At 43.1% G+C, this 24,377-nt stretch overlaps 1 protein-coding gene and 1 long non-coding RNA gene across 2 annotated transcripts in view; one reads left to right on the forward strand and one right to left on the reverse strand.

The window, feature by feature from the left end:
- The first annotated feature begins 4 nt into the window (after nt 1-4).
- Nucleotides 5-4,151, forward strand: LOC140593441 (uncharacterized). The gene is made up of 2 exons (XR_011993791.1): nt 5-1,429; nt 3,095-4,151. It is a non-coding gene; the product is annotated as an uncharacterized lncRNA (long non-coding RNA).
- Nucleotides 4,152-6,476: 2,325 nt separating this feature from the next.
- The window catches only part of LOC111840837 (low-density lipoprotein receptor-related protein 5-like), a 46,441-nt gene continuing 28,540 nt past the window's right edge, over nt 6,477-24,377 (reverse strand). Inside the window, exons 9-24 of the mRNA XM_023806132.2 lie at nt 23,592-23,808; nt 22,941-23,230; nt 22,559-22,785; nt 21,313-21,497; nt 20,539-20,862; nt 16,821-17,017; nt 16,434-16,648; nt 14,645-14,835; nt 12,702-12,911; nt 12,421-12,546; nt 10,995-11,231; nt 10,154-10,264; nt 9,784-10,020; nt 9,549-9,691; nt 9,360-9,457; nt 6,477-8,826 (exon numbers count right to left, since the gene is read on the reverse strand). Coding sequence (XP_023661900.2) covers nt 8,565-8,826; nt 9,360-9,457; nt 9,549-9,691; nt 9,784-10,020; nt 10,154-10,264; nt 10,995-11,231; nt 12,421-12,546; nt 12,702-12,911; nt 14,645-14,835; nt 16,434-16,648; nt 16,821-17,017; nt 20,539-20,862; nt 21,313-21,497; nt 22,559-22,785; nt 22,941-23,230; nt 23,592-23,808 — 3,270 coding nt within the window. The 3' untranslated portion in view covers nt 6,477-8,564. The remainder of the gene's footprint in view (nt 8,827-9,359; nt 9,458-9,548; nt 9,692-9,783; nt 10,021-10,153; nt 10,265-10,994; nt 11,232-12,420; nt 12,547-12,701; nt 12,912-14,644; nt 14,836-16,433; nt 16,649-16,820; nt 17,018-20,538; nt 20,863-21,312; nt 21,498-22,558; nt 22,786-22,940; nt 23,231-23,591; nt 23,809-24,377) is intronic.

Consider the following 24,377-nt stretch of genomic DNA (forward strand, 5'->3'; position numbering starts at 1 on the left):
ATCAACTCGAAGTCCTACTGCTGTGGACCTGTCATTTGATCACAATTCGCACATCCAATATAAATCCCGGCTTGGTTTGTACTTAGAATACTTTGAATGTAATTACTTACAGGATTAGTTGCTGCGTGTAAGATATATACTTAGATTACCATTTATAAGCAAGTTATAAGCCTTCATTGGCCTTTTTCGAGCAAAATCTTTTTGGTCGGTCTAGTTAGGGCTAAAGAGGAAACGGGAATACTACGCTTTTCACTGCTCAAAACGGAGTATAGCTTTACGTAGCTTTCTTAGTAATATCTCACCTAACCCGTCAAGCAGCACTAGTACAGAAATAACATCGTGATCTAGCTCACTTTAGACGCGCAGTTTAGTTTCGTTTATTAGTTTAGGGTTAGGTTATACCCCAGTCTTCTGTCCCTTGCGACAGCAGGGCGCCACTTCGAGATACACTTTTCAGAGACGCACCGGCATTTACCAGTTTGTCAAAACCACGGGACTAAGTTGTTTTGTGTTTGCGTGTTCGCTTCGGCCGAAGATGCCTCGTAGTCAGTATCACCCGGGGAATATTCAGAGTGCTATGCTGTTAAAACTCCCCTTAGCTATAAAGAGGGGCGCCGCTATGCATAGGTAGTAAGCTGACCAGCGTATAGCTTTTTATTATTCAGTCTGGTACACTGTGCATGGCCCAACTAGCTAATGATTGTTCGAGTATTATAGATTAAATTACATGTCTACGTGAAAAATGGTGAACTATAAGCAAATATGTGCATTAGACTTATGAATTAATCGGGATGCCTTTTCAAGACTAGCGACTAGGTTTCGTCCTGTAATGTACATTTTGCAGCCTTCATTTCTGAACCAGAGCTAAGTCTTACGTTTGGTGTCCCTTTAGCATCGACGTAGGCCAGGGGTCGGCAACCTGCGGCTCTTTGAGCACGAGGCTGAGGCTCCTCTCAGAACGATAGACGCATTCACGTTTTCATGTCTTAACATATTATGATAATGCTTTCGTAAATATAAATAATTTAATTATGGGTTAACATTATTTTTCATTTAGATATTGCTTTAGCTACATGTGAATGAGGCGGTGCGTCGCGCTCTTCCGTGATGCCTTACATAATTTACATCTTCCTCAAAGAAATTCTCTACGGCAAGAATTACAGGAGAGAATTTCTCTCCTGTAAAATGGTATTCAGCGTCCGAGATATAGGCTTCAAAGTTTATTGGGATTCGTAATTCTTTCATATACTTTTCGTAGTAAATCGTCACCACGCCTTCCCAGATCTTCGTAAAATTATTATATTTTCTCCGATTTACATTATAGCCAGCTGAGTTGGGAGTGGTGAGGACATTTTGCGCTGCTCGTTCAGCACAGCAGTAGTGAAGAAGAGAGTGAAGGGCAGACAACTGCAGAGCCAAACGAACTTGGGTGAGGGTGACGACTATCGCTATAGAACTGAACGATATTGTGATATTAGTCACCTTTGCAGTGTTACGCGTCCGAGGGAATTAAAACTTGAGACCCCCCCCCCCCGCCCCGAAATTGTTTTTGTTTATTTTTTGTAATTATCAGAAGTTTTGTTTTCGTGTTAAATGCATATATACCGATATCGCATTAAAATCGTATCTCAAACCCTCTTCTATATCCATTGCGGCTCTTTGTAAATCTTGGGTCAGACATTTAGGATAAAATGGCTCTTTAATTTTAGAAGGTCGCCGACCTCTGACGTAGGCAAACCTATATTCATACTTGTTTATGCTCTAGGTCTACAGTACAGTCGTGACCTGAAAATTCGTTAATAAATACGTGTAAATAATCGAAATGAATGAGATTATAAGGAAACTTTAAACCCAAGTTTTCTGCTTTTGTCAATGAGTGTGGTTGATATCACTGGATAATACCAGCCCTGCTGTGCTTTTGCCCCTGGTGGGTGGAAGATCTACATGACAATGTATCTGCGAATTGCAGGCACACTGCAGCCGAGTGAACAGGAACTCCTAAATTATATGCAGATTCATATTCAAACCATTTATAAAAGAAACAGAAAATATAAAGCAAGGAAACTGTAGAGCATCCAGTTCTGCATTTAAAATACAAAGGTTTATACCACTTCATATACAGGGTAATAGTAAGAGATTACCCTGGAGATTTTTCCAGGGTACAAGGCAAATAGCATCATGCACAGGATGCCAGTCTGTCTCTGGGTACATGCTCACGCTGTGGGCAGATAATTAATGACAGTGAAGGAAGAATATGAGTGCCCAATGCTGGAGGTGTCAGGCAGCAGTGCTTCCCAATGAACCACCATGCAGCCCAAAATTGTTGTGTAAAGAAACATTTGAAATATTTAACAACAATGACACTTAACACTAGCTTTAAATATATGGGAAAATAAATGTAAATAACACAAAGCTTCATATAACTTCTGAGTCATTTTTGCTTTTTAGCATTTTGTAACAATGTAATACAAAGCATAATATATCCATCTAAAGATCTTTGATAAGTTCTTATTCAGTATGCATAGGTACAAGGCAGGTGGACTGGTCTAATGTGGGGTATATAAAGATTAATGTACATATTTATTAAGATTTATTATACATAAATGCTAGATTGTTCCACTATCGTGCTGGTGGGATAAAAATTGATGAGGTGTGGCAATTATACATTATAGATGGTGTACGAGACCTAATGGGTCCAAGACCACCCTAAAATTTCATGATAGGAAATTCCGTAGTTGATCTTTCACACAGATTATCGGTAATTACACCATGTCTCCATTGGAGGGCAGCAAATGGTCATTAAAAAACATTACATTTATTTGTATTGACTGGTTTCTCCATCATTAACAGTACCATAATTTGAAAAATCTAAATAAAAATGTCCCGTGACCAGGATGAGAAGTTATAATATGGATTGATGGATAGCTCAAAATGTCTGCTGGTAGTAAATAGGAATAAAGGACCTATATTATCAATATACTGTTAGCTGAGGTCTTAAGATATTAAGTTTCTCACATGTGTCATTTCAACCCAAATTGCTTCAGCTAGTAATAGCATAAGATGCAATATAAATATTCCTTTTTCTTCTTTACAGCAACAAGGGTCCTACCGGCCTCCTGTCTAGGGTAAACCCACAGCCTTGTGCTGCCTGGGATAGGCTCCAGGCCCCCCCACAATCCTGATGAGGATAAACGTTTGGAAAATGGATGGATGAATGGTCACATCCTTCCTCTCCAGTCATCTGGCCTGCTTCCTCTAGGACACTCACTTACTCCCCAGCCAGATTTCTGTCCTAATACGGGCAGCTGATGAAAGCAAGCTGCTCCACAGCCACTAAGGTCCAAGTCAAAATTCCAGGTTGAACCATGACAGGGAGTCTGAGAAGGTTCCATAAGTCACCCCTGAGCAAGCAAAGATCTCACACATCCATGGTCTTTACACTCATTCCTTTCACCCCTTTGAGGTTACATGTTTAACATTGCATGTTATAATTTTATATGTAAAATGAAAAATATATAAAAAATATACAGACCAGAAGTTTGGGTCCACCCCTGGGTTTAAAAAAATAAATGATAAACTGCTTTTTCAAACTTCTATTACAAGAAAATATTCGAAATCCTTACAGTCAGAACCATAGATATTTGGACAGAGACAAAGTTTTTCAATTTTTTAGTTCTGTACATTACCACAATAAATTTTAAAAGAAGTCAGATGCAGTTGAAGTGCAGACTTTCAGCTTTAATTCAGTGGGTAGAACAAAAACATTGCATAAAAATGTGGGGAACTAAAGTAATTTTTCTACACAATCCCCTCCTTTCAGGGGCTCATAAGTAATTGGACAAATTAATATAACTGCAAATAAAATGTTCAGTTCTAATACTTAGTTGAAAACCCTTTGCAGGCAATAACTGCCTGAAGTCTTGAACTCATGGACATGACCAGACGCTGGGTTTCCTACTTTTTAATGCTCTGCCAGGCCTTTACTGCAGCAGCTTTCAGTTGCTGTTTGTTTGAGGGTCTTTCTGTCTGTAGTTTAGTCTTTAGCAAGTGAAATGCATGCTCAATGGGGTTGAGATCAGGTGACTGACTTGGCCATTCGCGAATATTCCACTTCTTTGCTTTAATAAAGTCCTGGGTTGCTTTTGCTGTGTTTTGGGTCATCGTCCATCTGTATTATGAAACGCCACCCAATCAATTTGGCTGCATTTGAGCACACATGGTATCTCTGAACACCTCAGCATTCATTCGGCTGCTATCATCCTGTGTCACATCATCAAGAAACACTAAAGACCCAGTGCCACTGGCAGCCATGCACGCCCAAGCCATCACACTGCCTCCACCATGTTTTACAGATGATGCAGTGTTCTTTGGATCATAAGCTGTTCCAGCCCTTCTCCATACTTTTTTCTTTCCATCATTCTGATACAGGTTGATCTTGGTTTCATCTGTCCAAAGAATGCTGTTCCAGAACTGTGTTGGCTTTTTTAGATGCTTTTTTGCAAAGTCCAATCTAGCCTTTCTATTCATAAGGCTTATGAGTGGCTTGCATCTTGCAGTGAACCCTCTGTATTTGCTTTCATGCAGTCTTCCCTTTATGGTAGACTTGGATATTGATACGCCTACCTCCTGGAGAGTGTTGTTCACTTGGGTGGCTGTTGCGAAGGGGTTTCTCTTCACCGTGGAAATGATTCTGTGATCATCCACCACTGTTGTCGTCCGTGGACGTCCAGGGCTTTTTGCGTTGCTGAGTTTTTCTTTTTCTTTCTTTCTCTCTCTCTCTCTCTCTCTCTCTCTCTTTCTTTCTTTCTTTCTCTTTCGATGTACCAAACTGTGGATTTTGCCACTCCTAATGTTGTGGCAATTTCTCAAATAGTTTCTTTCTGTTTTTGCAGCCTAAGGATGGCCTGTTTCACCTGCATGCTGAATTCCTTTGACCGCATGTTGTATGTTCACACCTCAATCTTCCAAATGCAAACAAGACACCTCAAATCAACTCCAGGCCTTTTATCTGCTTAATTCACAATGAAAGAACAAAGGAATTGCCCACACCTGTCCACGAAATAACCTTTAAGTGAATTGTCCAGTTACTTTTGGCCCCTTTAAAAAGAGGGTGGCACATGTTAACCAGCTGAAACTCCTAAACCCTTCATCCAGTTTGAATGTGGAAACTCTGAAATGAAATCTGAGAGTCTGCCCTTTATGTCCATGCCCATTGTATAACTTCAATTGGAATATATTTCAGTAAACAGATAAAATACTAAAACTTGTGTCAGCGTCCAAATATATATGGACCTAAGTGTAAGTGTAACTAACTGGTTTTGAATTGTAATTGTAAGTGCAATTTAATGAATGTGCCTCAGTGCTTGTTTCATCAGAATAACCAGCCCTTGCCTTTATCACAGCAGCACAGATTCACAGCATCCTTTCAAGCAATTTTTGGAAATAACGTGTCCAAACCATTCCAGCACCTTTTCAAGCATGCAAACAGTTCTGTCTCATTTGTAGATGCTCACTTTGAACCTCTTGGTCCGACTTGTCCCAGGGATGGACTTTCATCCGTCCACAAGACCTGCTCCCACTCCAGTGTTTGTGTTGTTTTGCCTATAGTCTCTTTTTCTTGTTAACGCCATGAAGTGAAGGTTTTCTGGCAGCAACTGGACCATGTAGTTCAGCTGCTCAGTCTTTGCTTGACCGCATTGAGATACCGGTCTCCCTCTGTTCACATTAATTGCAGCCCTTAGACCATTTAATTTCTTTTGCATGTCACAACTAAGTATTGATCTTCAGCCTTTGATGTCACTTTCCTTGCCCCAGACTGTTTCCGGCCACTGTTGCTTCCTGTCAACCTTTTTCTCTGTAAAGAGTAGGTCACTCCATGTTTAGAAACATTTGACTTTTATTATTTGGCAATAAAAGTACCCTTCTTTACTAAAAATTTAGATTTTAGCCCTCTGTTCAATTGTTAGCTGTGCCCTTCTAGCCATTACAAACAAAAATAACAAATAATCAAAAATTGTGCCATCATTTGTGAAGATGATCCAACAGAAGACTGAAGCGAGGAGCAGACAGTGCAATAAACCTCTCACAAACTGATCTGGGACAAGACAGACAAGTGGCTATCGTTTAGTTTATTAAGACACAGTCAAGAGAGTCCAAGGGCAAATCAAGTTCTGCCATTAGTAAATAGATTTCCAGCCCAAAATGAATGTCAATACACTAAAGAAAGATCTGATACGTTTTCTTCAAAAACCAATATTTTCAGCCTTTGTGGCTAAATAATGTTACTACAAGCTATAAAACACTGGTAAAAAAAAAAAAGTCATCAAGCACGGCTTCTCTGCCAGCAGGCCAGCTTGAACCAACCCACATCATTTCCAAGGAGGCCGAAATTTATCCTTAATTGTACTTCATGTATCAGAAAAAAAATGGTCTCATATGACACTATAAAATATGAACATTTATTCACACATCATAAGTTCATTAAAATATAATTTTATTATATAAAAACTGCTATTATACAAAAATGATCACGGGGTAGACTTTACAAGGCAGTTGTACATAAAATACAAGGCACCAAAGCTGGTTCTTAAAGGACGCATGGGTTCTGCAGCCGGTGTCAGCTATGTGCCTAGACGGAACAGCCAGGGCACTGACCCAATCAGCTTGTGCAACCGGTGGCCCATCGCCAAATTCCAAAGCGGGATCCAAATCTGTGCCAGGGCCCTACAGTAACTGAACTGGCAAAACAGATGTTATCATTAGAAGTCTCATCAATGGTGCTAGGTTAGCACCACAGAATTCCTTACAAATCACATGCAATTTCTAGGAGAAAGGACCAATATGACATGTTCAGGTACTAAATGACACATGTATGGTTCCTTGCCATGAAGGGATGCCTCTTTTTTAAGGCAGATATCCTGCTGCTAGACTTAAGACACCGGCTGTGTTTTCTAACCCATAGAATAAGGGTCTCTGTGTTGCGAATAAGTGCTTTAGCACTGCTCACAGAGTGCTTGAAACATGCTCAGATTGCAAAATATACCATACACAATACATCACCATATATTAATGTGTGCTTCTGTCACTTTAAACATATCACAATTAAACAGCTGTCTTATCCCACATCTGTGATATGAGTATTTGGACCCAATCTCATCTCACACTACATATCTTCAATAACCAGTTCAGGGGTGAGGACTGAACAGAATAATATTGTTCCATATTGGTATGAGGCAACAGTGCCACCCACTGATCCACCGTATACTAATATTTGCTTTAAAAAGATTCTTATTCAAGAATTCAGTTTTTGGACATTCAGAACCAGTCATTTTCAGGTCAAGTTTTCTGTCACATTGCTGAAAAGTGCAATTTAAGCTTCCCCCAGAGGTCAGGAATAACCATCCTTGGATAAACACAAGAGCACTAAAGCTGCTTGCTGCTCTTCTCAATGATGTTTTTAAAAGGCTGATACTCTGAAACACATGCCCCATTCCATGCATTCTCCGTGAAATGAACTCGAGATCCATGAGTGATACAAAATAATTTCATGCTTTGCAAGGTTACATGTTGGCTTTGAGCCCATGCCACAAAAATGGCATTTACAACTCACTCCATGTAGATTTTGTCCCTTTTACAAAAATACATGTATATTAATTCATACTGATCTGTACACATTAAAAGAAAAATCATTGAAGCGACAAGCAGAATTAATACATTACATTTAAACAATATAAACACTTGTCATGGTTCTATTGACATGATATTAATCACTGTTGATTTATCATATTTTATAAATTGCGTTCAATGTACAGTAGCAGCAAACAGATTACAAAAATGGAATTGAACAATCAGTTTGTGAATACTTAATATTCACAGATAAGGAAAAATGGCAACACTTTAGTTGAGGAGGCACAGAAAATGTAGTACATTCTTACTTAATGAATTAACCAGTAACTAATGGTTAGTGATCCCATGCTTCATTAATAAATCATAACGGTTAATGTATTTCATGCAGTTACTGTATTTGTTCATGATTAATAGTTGAGTAGTAACTGAGTTACTAAGTTACTTGTGCCCCTTCAAGTAAAGTGTTACCAAAGAAACTCCACACTCAATACATCCCATAACTTCTGTTCAAACTGCTTTGGGTAGAAGCAGCATTATGAGTTGGCTGCTCATAACAGGTTTCATTCAGAAATCTGGCCACGAATCAGTGGTTACAGCACTTTACAAACTAGTGTAGTTCACTACATATGAATGTAGCTCCATGTAACCCAGAGGTCTTAAAATCATTTCCTAGAGCCTTAACCGTAGTCGTCACCAAGGAGCCTGTTTTAAGGCAGGGCCTACAGTTTTAACACAGATTCAATGATATCATGTTTTCAAAAAAAAATTATACATTACAGCTGTACAAACATTTCTTTTGGCCTGAATTTCACAAATGTTAATCCCTCCCATCCCCATAGAAAGAGATTACTGAGATTCCATTACTGGAAACTAATAAAATAGAATAATCTTATTTGTTCATATTTAAAGGTATTTACAAACGTGCTGGTTTCCCAGGGTCACGAAGAGTCAGTGCAGGGTGACGGGGGCGGGGGACTCAGATGGAAGTAGCTGTGCTCGGTGGAAGGGGAGGGGGGGCAACTCTCCTCTGCAGACAGGTACTGGCTGCGAGGGGTCGGGGGAGGTGGGTAGGGGTCAGAATCCCAGTTCAGGTCTATGTAGTATTTGTTGCTTTTCCAGCGGCTGGTGGTGTAGTCACTGTCGCACACATCAGTGCTGCAGGGGGTGGTAGGGGGCGCCATTCCCCGCACCGGGTAAGGCCTGAGGTGAAAAGGGCCCAGGAAAGGGGGGGGGGGGCAGACGGAAGGAAGTGAAACAGATATCTTCAGACTCACCAAAAATGACTGACTAAGTAAAATTAATATCTTCTGTTCCTTCTTTATTTTTCAAGAAAATTATCAATGACAAATGACTAGTTAGTAGCCAACTATTTAAATATATAAAAAAAAATCCTTCTCTCTATTAAAGTGGAGACATATTGTTGTAAAGAAAGTTTATATCTCCGGGCATTGCAAAGATAGATCCAATTTCTGACAGATCCACTTGGCAAAACTATACTGAAAGACTGGGGAGGATATATTTCCCTAAATCCTATATTCAACTATGTGGGGTATTAATTTCCCACAATCCCTCCTATGGAGCTCACATTTGGCTATAATACAAGGGCTTTTCAAGTCCCATGAGTCCTACTGAGGACTGCAGTTCAAATTTTTCACATTTCTTGTGGGATTTATACTGAACAAGCATATTGTTCAGGCCAAATGAGGAAGGGCTAGTGGAAAGAGGTATTGTACCTGTAGGACCTGGTGGTGGAGGGGCTGTTGGAGGAGTAGAAGATCTCAGCATTGTACAAGGAACGGTCAGTGGCTGGGGACGGAGGTGGGTTGAGTATCTGAGGAATGAGACATAATAAATATTGTTAAAAACAGCTACACCTTGACAACAGAGTCTGCTAGAGATGGCAGTAGTGCACAGTTAGGTACCTGGGGGTAAAATGGCGCCTTGGAGCTGGAGGAGCTGCTGGAGGAAGCCCCAGTGACGTGAGTCCGGTCATAGAGCGGTGCCCCACTGTTGCTGCTTCCCATCAGGCTCACGGAGCCCATCATGGACTTTCCGCAGGAGATGCCTGTCCCAGCACACAGCAGCAGGTGAATGACGGCACCCCCCAGGCTGCCAGGTCTACAGCACGGAATCAGGGGGCCAGTGTGGAGGTCTTACCCGTGAAGTTGCCGTGCTGTGAGCTGACGGGGTCAACGAAGTTCAGGGGCACGTGTGGCGTCCCGCTGATGTAGTCGTGCGGGAAGGCCCTGCTGGGCCCTTTGTACCAGCGGCACACCAAACGCTGGCACACAAAGTACATGCCACCCATCACAACGACCGACAGTATGATGCCAACGACGGGCCACATGGTGCTGGAGTCAGCTGGGGTGTCGTTAGGTATGGGTTTGAGGATGTCTACAAGGAGGAAGCAGACAGTGTGCATCTGCCACAGGTTCCAGTCATAAAAGCAACACTAAAAAGAGACATAGCACTGAACACTGCAGGCCTGCAAATGTGGGCAGGAAAGACGGATGTGGCCTGAACTCACCACAGAAGAGCTCGTCGGAGCTGTCCATGCAGTCAGTGTAAGAGTCACACTGCTGCCTTTTCTCTATGCACTGGCCGTTCCCACAGCGAAACTGGTTTGGAGGGCAGATGACTGCGAGGGAGAGGCATTCAACATGTCAGCATCAGCAGCCCACAAGCTAACCTAAACACAAAATAAGCTTATCCTAGTAGTAAATAAACTAGGAAATGTAAGGGGAAAAAAGTTACAAAAAAAAATAAAAAATCAATGTACCAAAAGTATGATGAATGTAATCATATGTCATTGGGATGTAAATCATTGGCCCCAAGGCAATTATATTACGGTTGTTTATGGAATGATTAGATGTATTGCAAATCTTTAATTTCTACCATGATTCAGTTTGATAACATAAATTCACTTCACTGAAAAAAAAAAAAAAAAAAAATCACAAATGACCATGTGGAATACAAAGAATCAATAATATCTCAAAATATCTCAATAATAAAAATAAACAGGATGAACAAGCCAGTTTAAATTGTTAAAAACAACAAGTAATGTACTGTACAGAAAAGACAAACACATTTATAAGGAAATGCTGTTTGACTGACCACTTTCACTTAGGCTAACTACTGGTGCCTCAGTATGGAAATTTTGACCTATAACATATTCTTGTGTAATATTGCCGACTGCAATAATAGTCCAACCTCTGAGACACTTGCCAAGGGGATGGTTGGGGTTGGCAGTGGTGAAATGTATCCATAAAAAGGGCACAACTAAAGTAATTCTTGCCATTTTGACTTGCATTTAAAACATTAACTGCGTATCATGGACACCTGTGAGATCAGAGCAGAAGCACCCATACCATCACAGTCCTGCTCGTCGGAGCTGTCTGCACAGTCGGCCTCGCTGTTACAGCGCAGATGGGCCTCAACGCACTGGCCGCGGTCACACTGGAACTGCAAGGTGGTGCAGATCGGGCAGCTTTCCTCATCGCTCTGGTCGTCGCACTCGGCAAAGCCGTCACAGCGCCACGCCTTGGGGATGCAGTCGATCTCACCGGTGGCGCAGGTGAACTGCTCCGGGGAGCAGGTGGGGGGCTCTGGAGGGGGGGAGGAGGCAGGGTTAGGGAGGGGGGCTTTCTGTGTGCATGAAAGTTGCAGTTAGGAGATGTTAGTCAGAATCACTTTTATCGCTTAGGCCTATATGCCTTATTTCCACCAATGCAGTGTAGGAGCTGGTAAAGGACTTCTTCCCAATACTAACTAATTTTGTGTGTTTCCACTGCAAAACACTGGCCCTGGTCCAGAAAAAAAAGACTCCAATATGGCACCACAGAAAAGCTAGCCTCAGAATTTGGAACCGTAACGTCAGTGAAAGTGAGACAAGTTATCACGTCCAAATCTACCTGGAAACTTCAATCTATAACTGATATTGTTTTGTCCAATATTGCTGGTACCGGTGCTGTCGCGGGTCGAATATATAAAATATGGTGGTGCTTGAGTAGAAGTGAAGAGATCATGAGGTGGATACCAAAGGTCACTTTTTAGCAGACTCTTTGCACGACCCTTAAAAGGATCGGGATAAAACAAGGAGTGGAAATAAATAAACTCACTCACACACAGACAGACGGGGAACCTTTAAGGCAGCGGTAGCCATCTTATCCGCAAAGGGCCGGTGTGTATGCAGGTTTTTGGGGTAACCTTTAGGTCAGCTGATCAAACCCAGGTATGAGGATTCTTCAGCCAATCAGTCATCTAATTAATAATCTAATTAGGGAGCTGCAGCGAAAACCCGCACACACAGTGGCCCTTTGCGGATGAACATTGGCCACCCCTGCTTTAAGGAGACAAAAGTGGATACAAGCAATAGAGACAGAGCCCAACGAGTCATACTCTGAAAACTTTTCGTTTCGGTTTGGTGTCTTAGAAAAATGTATAAACGTATAACGAAACATCAAAATAAATCCAAAAAATGGAATATATACAATCCTTTACTCTCACTTCCGCCTGTGTAACATTTCCGCTCCATTCTTTTTTAAACCAGTGGAATTGTGGGCAGGTTCTCAAAAAGCACCAATCAAGAACCCCCCAGCACTGGCACCAGTACCCTCACTGGCTCTGTGTTGGTGGAACCGACGCAGTATCATATTAACAGGAATGTACTAGGCCCACAGTCTTTCTCAACGTGGCCAGTCCACGTTTTTGCTCCCTCTCAGCCCTCAACACACCTGCACCAGGTATTCAAGGTTTTTGATTATTTGGTCTGAGGGTCCCAAACACTCTGCCTACCTCCACAGGTGAGCAGGTCCTGTAGTAGCACCAGATGCATAGGGCAGGAGCACCGCGGCGTTCCATCTCCCTTGGCTATGCAGATGTGAGAGCAGCCACCATTGCCACGGGAACAAGGATGTGATGCTGCAGGAGGTGGCAAGAAATGTGACATAACGCTTCACTCAAGTTACAAATTACATTGAGCCCTGTTACCAAGAGCGTATCATATTTCCAGTACTGTGTTGACATGCTGTTGTTTGCAAAATAGGCCTCAATTAGCGAGAGAATGGCCATCGTACCAAGCTCTTCTGGGTTCATGTCCTCCACAGCATGTATGCCGGTCAGGTACATCAGGCGGCCCTGGACGCGGGTCCTCTTCTCCCCTGTGACCTTCTCCACACGCTCGATCATCTGCTGCTGCCTGTCGATCCAGAAGAGGTGCTCTCCCAATACCGTCAAGCCCACCGGGTGCAAAATGTTGCCATCCTGCAGCGTGATGCGATTAGCTCCTGTGGGAGGGGGGAGGGGGGGGGGGGGGTCAGCCAAGGCTGAGCACGCCGTGCAAGTGCTATAACCACACACCTGGTCATTCCCGTATTAAACTATATAAGATGCCGTTGGCATGGAAACAATGTATACCCCAGACAGCCCTGTCACCTCCTACCCCATCTAATCATTAGTCCTCCCACCCGCCCCCCCCAACCTCTACATTTTGTAGAAGTACTGGTTGGATCAAAATGCGCCTGTTCTTTCATGTGCTAGGGCTAGAGCTAAGTGACACACTTAAATTCCCCCATGATAAATTCCCCACAATACATTTAGCCACCTGGAACCACTGGTCCTGTACAATGTTCCTGGGAAGTTTGAAAGACGTCATACTTTCAGATTTACAGTGTTCACAAGATGGCTGCTACAGCCTCCCTTTCCGCCCTCTGCTGCCACCTAGTGCTGCTGCTTCAATTTGGGGAGTGCCAGGTGTAGATTTTCATTCAGATAATGTTTTTCTGAAGACATAATTTGAGCCATCAAAGATCAAATAAAGTAAATAAAAGTAATAAGGTCCAATAGTTATCCTGTTCACAATATCAAGCGTGTTCTGCAGCGCTTCAGAATTTGACTACTTTCAGATCTTCACCCATACAATGTGCCTGCACAGTTTGAAAAAGATCTGTCAAATACGGTCTTTTTCTTTGCTATCACTATGCAGCGCTGGTTCAATTCTGGGGTGATCCCTCTCAAAGTTTGAGAATTCATCACCCAGACAATGTATCCAGGGAATACATATAGATTAAGTGTTCCTATGGAATATTACAGCAGCTTAGGAAGTGTCATCCTTTTGCTTTTAAATCCATCCTTCTTTAAATTTGTGTAAACAGACATGAATTTACATAAACAAGCACTACCCATAAATGTATAGACAAACAGCTGTGTTACTAATTAAAAAGATTACTCATAACTTCATTAGGTTCTCCAGGGGTTCAGATATTTATTGTTTGTTTATTTGTTATTTATCATTAATATTTATTGTTACCATTTGCACTTTGTACCATCTGCACTTGTCGATATGTCTCTGGCCTTGTCAGTTTGTCCTGTGTCTTGTTATCTGTCTTTTTGTATAGAATGTCTGTAATTGTGTAATTGGAGGGTCTGCACACCAGTGAGCGAGAAACGGCATTTCGGTTCTCATCTATGTCTAGCACATATAATGTGAATTGACAATAAAATATCTTTGACTTTGAGACTTTGACTCAGTTGTTGTCTAATACTGTGTTAGGCTGTACATTATTGGGTTCTCTCCAGTGTTGGGTTCTTCTGAGTTAGGCTGTATAGTATTTGGTAATAATGTGCTAGGCTGTACAGTATTTTGGTTTTCTAGGGGTTGGTTCTCCAGTGTTGGGGTATATTGTGCTAGACTGTACAGTATTGAGGTCTCTGTGGGCTGGCTCTCCAGTATTGGGTAACGCCATTTTAGACTCTCCAGCGTTGGATAATGCCGTTTTAGATTCTGCAGCATTGGGTTCTCCAGGGGCTGGCTCTCAATCTTTGGGATCTGCTATTGGCTTGAGATATTAAAATCCTGTTCAGAGCTAAAACAGCTTGCACAAGTGCTTCATATCTTCCACTGGTGGTGTGTAATGGCAAGGTTCTCACTTTGAGGGCGGACATTTCCTGATCGTAATCAAACATACATGGAGCGGTTGGAGCCGAGAGGCCGGGTCAGTGCGCACACACTGTCACTCACCAGAGAAGTCACTGCTCTCGATGCGTCGGAGGACCGCGTCCACCCAGAACAGCTTGCCCAGTCGGTTGTCCAGAGCGAGGGCCACAGGGCGAATCAGGCCTGTCGTGAACAGAGACTCGCGCTCTGTTCCGTCCAGTGAGGCCCGCTCAATTTTGGCAGAGCGATCTTGCATCGTCGTGAAATACATATATCTGAGAGACAAAGGAGTACAGATTCTAGTGTGAGTGTGGGGGGGGATTTCACAGTACTTAATCCCTAGACCCTGTCCCAGTAAATTCATAATTTGACCGAAAACTGGAAATTAAACCATAAGGAAAAACACTTCAGTATGGATCGGAACAAATTTATGTAGTCATTCTGCAGGACATTGTTCTTATCTCACTAGAGAATTAATTCTTGGCTACTTACATAAAATATGACTAAATGTAATGCAATGGAGGCACCACAAAAATGCATTTTCATCCGTTTGCCGTTCGGTTTTCTCCTCTATGAGTGGTAATGCCTAGAACTTAATACTTATTTTATTCCTCCTACACATTTTCAGTTTTTAGTGTGTAGATAATATATTGTAGTAATGACATGATATATTTGTTGAATACCAACTATAAGACATTTACCAGAAGAAAAAAAAAGTGGTTTACCCAACTTCTGCTTAGGTTGCTTCTCAAAGTAATCCTCTTAACTATCCCTGAAAAAGTCATTATCTGTGTGTTTTAGTGAGTTGATGCAGGCAATTGACCTCATCACGACTGCTGTCACTGAGAATGGGTTTTGCATCCAAGATAAGCAATTCAATAATTCAGCATTGACCTTTAATTCTGGGCCTGAGCCTGTAGACATTGTATTACAGTGCATAGATCAGGAACCCATAGAATGAACTGGAATGCTGTTATTACAATGAAAGGAGGGCATTAGTATGACATTTATGAGTTTCATGAAAGCCTTAAATATGCTACCAGATTTGTTAAGTTTTGGTTAAGGATGGTTGGATGGTTGGTTGGATGGATGGATGGATACTATGATCTACAGGCAGATCCTTATTAAATAAAAACTAAAGTTTTGTAGTTATTTAAAGGATGTAGAACATGCTGAATGCCACACAAGTACACTAGTAAGCACTTAGGAACCCCAGGATGCAGGCAATTTTTTCAATATATATATATTGCACAGACAATGACTTTGCATGCAAGGAATGTGTCCGCTAGCTGAAAGGAAAGACTAAATTCTCTGTGCCCGATGTAAAGGAAGAGACATGATTTTATCAACAGTAGGCAAACGGAGACGGCATGCACACTAATAACGGGCACGCAGTTAGAGGGGAGGTAGCCAAAATACAGATTACGCTCATGTATGAGTGAGGGAAACAGAGCATGACCGCAGATGGCCATCTGCTGCACACATGGAGCGAGGAAGCAGAGACTCAGCCTGTGCTGTCAGCTACAACACTGCAGTGTTTCCCCTGAAATGGGAGACAATCTAACATGTGAGGTCAGGTATCGTATCTCATCCAATCCACCAATATGTAAACAAACAATCACCAACAACAACAACAACAACAACAACAACAACAACAATATGCCAACAACAACAAGTGTCAACAGAGACCTTCATGTGGTACCCTTAAACAAGTCATGGACCAGTGAAATATTGGATATAATGATTAAAAAATATATTGGTGTGGATAAACGTGTCAGCTTTCTTCATTTCCATGAAATATGCCTGGATATGCCTTCGTTCACAACAAGGTGAGCATGATCATGAGCATGCCCCCCCCCCGAGCCCACCCTACCCTTTCTCTGCATTGACCACGATGGCCCTGGGCTTGTCCTGCTCATCCCTCAGTACAACTCCCACAGAGACTCCATCCAGCCGCTCGATGTTGATGGTGTTGGTGACCTCGCAGGTCCAGAAGACTGTGCGGCTGTAGGGGTCCAAGCTCAGGTCATGGGGCTGCCTCTCTGGGACTTGCTGGTGACTGGGTGCGTTTGACAGCACCACAAATGACTGATGAGACCAGGAAGGGAGACAAGGAAGACATTATGATGTGGTATCGAGAGAGCAGAACAGACCAGTCATTTGTTCATATCAGAAATCTCACCATTAATACATGACACTAAACAAATTTCTGATACATGTCAGTCATAAATCTGCTTGGAGACATCAGTTCGGTCCAGACCTCAGAGCCATCGTCACGAGCCCTCCTGATGTTCTGTCTGCCATCCACCCAGTACACAGCACGCTCGACGGGGTCGTAGCGGATGACCCGGACGTTCCGCACGACGTGGATGGGCAGGATGATGTCGGGGGTCTGCTCCCCCAGCACCATGCGGCTGATGGATGCTCTCTGACTGAAGAGGAGGAAGCTGGAAGGAGCTGAGTTTGGGGAAGGAGAGAGAGAAGGGCAGGTTCACACACCCCTACTGAATCAACCATTTCCATGCTGGATGGAGAAAAGTCAACATCTATTTTCATGTAACTTCAGACTGCATATACGATAGAAAATAAGGAATGAATTAAACTGCTTCTCAGACATATATGACCGTAAAGTCGACCAGTCGTAAGCCACATAGGTCATAAGTTGCATAGGTCATTAGTTGACTACAACCAGTATTTGTTTCCAAAACCAAACTGATAAAACAGATAACGACTCATTTTCCAGTTCAGAATTTTGTACTCAAATCAGAAATGGAAAAAAAACATAACAAGCGTTCACATTCTGTTTTGTTTTTTGGTAATTTAAATTTTATTTGATGGTGCACAAATGATATTTTATTATATCATTACTTATGTATAATTAACCACAAACTAAGTCTTAGTTACATACTGATCTCATGTTAATTCATCATTCACGAATCGTGACGATCTGTGGGGCGGCATGTTGGCGCAGTGGGTAAGTCCTGGATTTGATTCCGGGTCCTTTCTGTGTGGAGTTTGCACGTTCTCCCCGTGTTCGCGTGGGTTTTCGCCGGGGGCTGTGGTTTCCTCCCACAGCCCAAAGGTGTGCAGAGTAGGCTGATTGGCATGTCTAAACTGGCCCTGCAGTTGTATGAGTGTGTGTGCCCTGCGGTGTGTTGGTGCCCTGCGGTGTGTTGCCGCCCCCCCAGGGTTGGTTCCTGCCTGCGCCCATTGTTCTTTGGGATAGGCTCTGGGCCCCCCGCGACCCCAGTGGGAAATAAGCAGTTACAATGATGGATGGATGGACATGTTTTGTCAAGCAATTGCTATATTTGTTACTATATCTGTTAATTCTGTAAACCTTTCTGAACTACTGAAGGCACAAGTAATGAATAACACAAGTGAAATACTGATCTCATCATTAATGAGTTGTGTTGCATCTGGTTTCTCAAGTAGTGACTATATTTGTTCAGGATTTGTACATTAGTAGTAACTGAGTTATTACTAAGTATTTGTGCCTCGTCAAGTAAACAGTTATTGGTTTTATCTGGACACCAGAGGCGTTACCCCTGGACTTAACTAAAGCGTTTTCCGCAGTAAACTTGTCAAATCGTGGTCACATTTTATTAAGTCATTCCCATGATATTTTGAAACGTGGGCCCATTTTCCTGTAAGCTCTTTCACACTTCAGAATTTTTTTCAGAAAGCAGAGCCTTTTTCCGGAACCAGGGACTTTCTTCACGTTCACACTGCAGGAACTCGACTTGATTGTAGTTCCCCGGACACAATTCCAGAACCCCTATTTAGTATCTGCTCCAGACTGGTATTTTTCCTTCAAACACGAACTACAGAAGCCCTGAAGGGCAGAACACACGAGCAAATACGAAAATACACCAGCAAATACAAAAACATGCCATTAAATACAAACACACACCAGCAAATGGAAAAACACACCAGCAAATACAAAAACACTACAACTTTAGTGACACTGAAAACGGAATGGGTATGTAACGGCTGATTATCACATGCTTGTCGTTGACAGGGAGCCTGTCAATCTGCCTAAAGTCATACCTTATGGGATTCCATCTGTGCCAAATATGTAGATATGTGCACCATTGATGTCAACTGAAGATCTAATACATTTATCTGTGTCTATTCAACTCTGAACTCAACTTCAGCCGTGACAATACCATTTTGACAATTATATTGTCTATGCTGATTTTGCACCTGACAAAACATTTGTCTGTCAGTTCAACTTTAGACTGTACTTCTGTCGTCAGCACATGATGTGTCGTCCTTCTTGTTGTTTGACTATGTCATGTGTGTTATCCTAACGTGTCGTCTGGCTGTGTTATTATCAATATCGTCTTGATGTGATGTTTGTCTGGGTGGTTTTTCTTGTAATCCTGCTGTATCATTCTGCCTGTTGTTTGTGTTGCTCTACATATTATCTTGTTGTTACATTCTCAAATATACCAATCATTCTCAAAACTCATACTTTATGCTTCATCGTGACGGAAGTCTCAGTTTGGAAGTGGCAACCCTAGGTAGGTTGGAATGACCTACAAACACTTAATAGCCAGCAGCACTTATGTAGAATATTGAGAGCCAGGATGCTTTACTGAACTAATTCATTCCCTCGTTTTAGTGTTTAGTGTCGTTTTCTCATTTCGGTTTTGAAAAACGTGTTTTTTTTTTATTTAGAAAAACAAATGAGCGGATGAAAAACGGATTGGGTTTTATACCTTGGGACATGGCGAGAGTGAATGCAGAGCCTGGCTTTGGTACAGCCGGCTGGCTATAAAAACTGCTTTAAAGTCAGGTTTCATTATGTTAGGTGGGGTTGCCAAGATTCAATGTGGTGAGTCACAGGCGGCATTCGATGGAAGAAGCCCGCCAGATGTGCCTCACTGCAGAGTTCAGCACAACTTGATTTAACCCTTTTACCCCATCTGAGGGCATTAGTGATTGCTTAAAAAAAATAAAATAAAATGAAGTTTCTGTTCTCACTTACAAAGCAATAAATTTACCACAGCAAGGCCATAGGAGTTTTTACACACAACATGCTGATAACAATAATAATCATAAAACTTGTTAACACTGTTATGTTATGTTGCTTACAACAGCTCCAGCTTGAAATGAATAGCAGCTCTTTTGAGGGGCCAGGCCAGTGTTTTACTCATGCCGCACAGCTGCTGAGGAACACGGTGCTTCATGCTTTTCAGTTCTCATTCTGAAAACCTGCTAAATATGCCATTAAGATGGGGTTTGACAGAGTACCGTCACAGCAGATCATCTCAAAGAACTCCTCTGCCATCCCTGAACTGATCTCACTCACGCAGGATCACACACAGGTCCTCCTCACATGAGCAAGTCTTAGACAGGACAAAATATTTGGCTTTTCCCTTTGATTCGCAAATAAAGGGATGTGGATGTTGCCATCAGAGACAGATGTGGTGAAAGCCTTCATCGCAGCTTCTCTCTCTCCACATTGTCTCTCCTTTTCCCCTCTGCTCTGCCTGAAATCTGGAACAATAAGCCTGTTCATGCATTCAGGGTGCTGCAGGCCTGCTGCAGGCCTGCTGCTTATGCTCACTGCATATGGGCAGGTATGGGTGATGAGAGACTACATCACACCCACTGCAATTCAACTGTTGACACCAGAACTCATCAACACTAACGAAGCCTGCATTCTTGACTTTGTAGTGACGTGCCATTTCGCTCTAGCTATGAATACTAGTGAAACATGTTAAATGTAATTCAAGGTAAAGCAGAAAACGTTATATCCATCCATCCTCTCATCCAATCCAATCCAATCCAATCCAGGCTCATGCTAAACAGGAACTCTGTCCAGTACACCTTGGACATGAGACTGGGGAACATCATTAATGGGATCCCAGTTCATTGTAGTGCACATATATATACACAGAAATAGCAATTTAGAAACACTAAAACACCAAATTTCTCCCATAAGTCTTTGGAATATAAGAATGACTCACAGCTGCAGTTCCTGGTGTTGGCCTCTAGGGTGTAGTGGGACGCACAGCGGCAGCGTGCGCCCTCAGGAGTGGCCAGGCACAGGTGGCTGCAGTGGCCGTTGTCCTGAGAGCACTCGTTCCAGCCATCCTGCCGCGACGCATGGAACACCAGGATGTCCATCACGTACTCCAGCTGGCCACGGATCAGCGTGCGGTTCAGCCCGCTGCGCTTGTCCGCCCGCTCGATACTGCGCAGGTTCCAGTCCGTCCAGTAGATGTAGTCCCGGTACTGGGTCAGTCCAAAAGGGTGTGGCAGGTCGTCAGCGACGAGCTCCCTCTCCTGGCCTGAGGATGAAACCATAGTTTCCATTAAAGATACATGCAAACACATGCAGTGCACGTCTTCATTACATTACCTTACATTACATCATATTATATTTAATCAACAGGTGGAAAGGGATGATCCTCTGTATGACAAATGATGTTTAAAGTCGTGACACTACACAGCTTCACTTACTGAAAGCAGCGGCGGGGAAGGAAATGCAGTTTCCATATCCACAATGGCTACAGCGCAGAATGCATATTTAGCACACAACTCAAAAAAAGGCACATTTTTAATGTGTGCATGCGTGGGAAGTTTAACAAGCTATAAAAATGTTTAGTCTGGCTGTTCCCTTGATGCCCTAAGCAGTTCTCATTAATTTAGAAAGACACACTGATTGAATTGGCAAATGTACAACTGAGAAATGTCTGCGCTGCAGTAAAAGCCCAAAGAGGAAAAAGGGGATGTTTTACCTAGCATGTTGGAGGACTCGATCATGCACGTGTCCAGGTCCGTCCAATAGAGCCTCTGATCGACATAGTCAATAGTGAGGCCATTGGCTCTACCCAGCTTGTCCACCAGGGTGGCGATATTGCTGCCATCCATGTAGGCTCGCTTGATCCGGGGCTTTCCACCCCACTCTGTCCAGTACATGTAGCTTTGGAGAAGAAACATCCAGGCATGTAAACAGTGAGTCACATCTACACGCGTGACGTTATGGTGGCTAAACAAGTTTCACTTCTCTGGAACCAATTAGACCGCTCCACCAAAAAACAGGCATTTCCAAATCAGTGGAACACTGACAGCAGACAGGAGGAGAGGAGACAGCCTCTGTGAACTAACTATACCTTATAGGGCAGCTGAAACACGGGCTGACTGCAACGTCAGAAGAGGGTTCTCTGTAGAATGACATGCAATGCCACCCCGAAATGGCAAACATCTATGAACACAGTGGCTTGCGGTTCATTTACACAGACGGCTCCCTGCTTACGGTGCTGTCTAAGAGGGAATTCAGTGCGGAAGAATAAAATGCCATTTCGCATTATGTCTCTTTTTTATTTCTTAATTATTTTCATTTGACATATGTGTCCATTTTTACATACATTATCCTTTGTATAACTTCTTTTTTGCTGTTGAATAAATTGCACCCCACAGGAATCAATAATGCTCTGTATTCTTATATCCTGGGTGTTTATCGCGTGAATATTCAGGCCATGGGTTTTGTCAATGCTCTCACGGCACACCGCCCTGTTGTCACATCCTGGCCTGGGTTGTTATTAGTCATTGTGACCAGGAGCCTTTATTTGCAAAACAAAATGTAACATTTTGCCAAAGTGGGAGGGCAAACTGACAAGGTTGAGATAGGGAGGCCCTGCACTGGCAGAGTCCGTGGAACCCCAATGAGTTACTGCCTGCCAGGCTCAGACAGGAGCCCGGAGGGGCACACGCTCACTGCATAAGCCTGCTGCCAGAGGCGGAGGCAGAACAGTGGGGGGGGGGGGGGGGGGGCAGGGTGCAGAATGCACATGGCAAAATGGTGAGGGAACATGAGAGATCCCAGAACAAACAAACATCCTTCGAACAAATGAATAACTGGAGGGAAAGGTGCCTCATTCTGTATGCATTCTTTCAACATTGTAACTGGAATAGAACGATAAATACATCAATATCCAAAAAGTAATTGGCAAAGACCGGGAGCAGCTCATTCATCCCTCTCACCCATTAGCAGGGTCCAGGGCCAGAGATCGGGGGTTGTCCAAGTCCTTACACACCAGCACCTGTCGGTACTGGCCATCCAGACGGGCCACCTCGATGCGATTGGTCCCGGTGTCAGCCCAGTACAGGTTGCGTCCCATCCAGTCCACTGCCATGCCCTCAGGGTAGTCCAGGCCAAACTCGATCACATGCTCTACCAAGCTGCCATTCATGAAAGCTCGGCTGATGGTCTGCATGAGGAAGAACACGAGTCACAAGGTGCTAGAGATTCAAAAGCACTATACTGGCACTTGTTATACTTGGAGATTACGGTTTCCAGTAATAATTCAGGTCATAATTAAAGATCGCCGGCAAATCTAGGGATTAAACTGCTCTCAGGCAAGACCTTAGCACTGACGTCCGTCCAGTAGATCCTGTTCTCAGAGACATCGAAGTCCAAGGCGGAGGCCTCCTTGACGCCCGAGAGGGGGATGGCCACGTCGTTGCCTTTGGTCCCCAGCGAGATGCTGCGGATGTCGGCTCGGCTGGTGAAGAGCAGGAAGGCCTCGGGCACCACGCAGGAGTGCAGGTCGCTGAGCAGCTCCAGCCCCATGGGGCAGGCGCAGACGAGCCCCTGAGGCCTGTGGAGGCACAGGTGGCTGCAGCCGCCGTTGTCTGTGGCGCAGGCGTTGGTCCCTGCAGACGTGAGCGTCGCACTGGTATCAGCTGACTGACAGCCACCATTCACACTGTTACAGTTATACATACAATACTTTTAGTACTTAGCACATTTACATTTATTTATTTAACTGTAAATGTAAAAACATCATACAATTTAAGATCAGTGAGCAGGGTCAGACAGTGTCACTGGCACAATTGGGTTTAAGGGATTCAAACCAACAACATTCTGATGACGGACACAGGGTCCTAACCTGCTGAGCCACCCACCATCATACCTTACTAACCAAGTTATTTCTGAGAAGTCACCTTACCAACAATTAGCAATCTTGGAAAGCACGAGTGCTTAAATGAATATGAAGGAGAAGTTCTCCATTACCAAACGTCTCGGTGACCCTTGTAGCCTTGAGGCCCATAAGGTCCGGCAGCTGGTCGATGATCATCTCGCGGACAGCTTCGGTCTTGTGCACCCTCTCGATGCTGCGCCTTTGCCAGTCCGTCCAGTAGATGTAGTCTCCCAGCAGAGTGAAGCCAAAGATGTGAGGAAGCTTGTCTTCCAGTAGCGTCTTCCTGCCCGTCCCATCAATATTAATAACCTGACAAGCACAGAAGGTAAAGGAAACCATTGCAGGCAGGCCAGCTGCTCGAACATCCACAACACAGGACACATCCGACACAGAGAATACAAAAAAGTATTAAAAAATGACATACAAGGAAACGTGACAACAAAAAGGTCCACAGAGGCCAGCATGCTGTAATACCTATTTATAGAATTTCAGGATGTGGACATGACCTTATGTGGGTGCTGGCCACATTCAGCCAACAGCACCACTGATGGCTGCTCTCATCCACTTGCCACTGTATAACAACTTTCTTCATAAACCATTCCCCATTTCATAAAATGAAAGAAGCACTTAAATATTTATACATTCTTCATATTTAATGAACACCCAACTAAAAACTGCTTACAAAAAGTTAACATCTTCAACTTCCATCAGATGGGAAGTAGTTCTTGAAATATTTGTTTAAAATACTTCACTCAGATTAAATCTTTTGGAACACAGTATTTTGCAATACATCATTGCACAAATATGAAAAACATGCATCCATATTTCTTGTCCAGCTTAGCCTGGTGGTATATTCTGGTAATAATTTGTAATCAAAT

This window comes from Paramormyrops kingsleyae, chromosome 11 (genome assembly GCF_048594095.1).
Source record: "Paramormyrops kingsleyae isolate MSU_618 chromosome 11, PKINGS_0.4, whole genome shotgun sequence".
In the NCBI taxonomy this organism is placed as follows: Eukaryota; Metazoa; Chordata; class Actinopteri; order Osteoglossiformes; family Mormyridae; genus Paramormyrops; species Paramormyrops kingsleyae.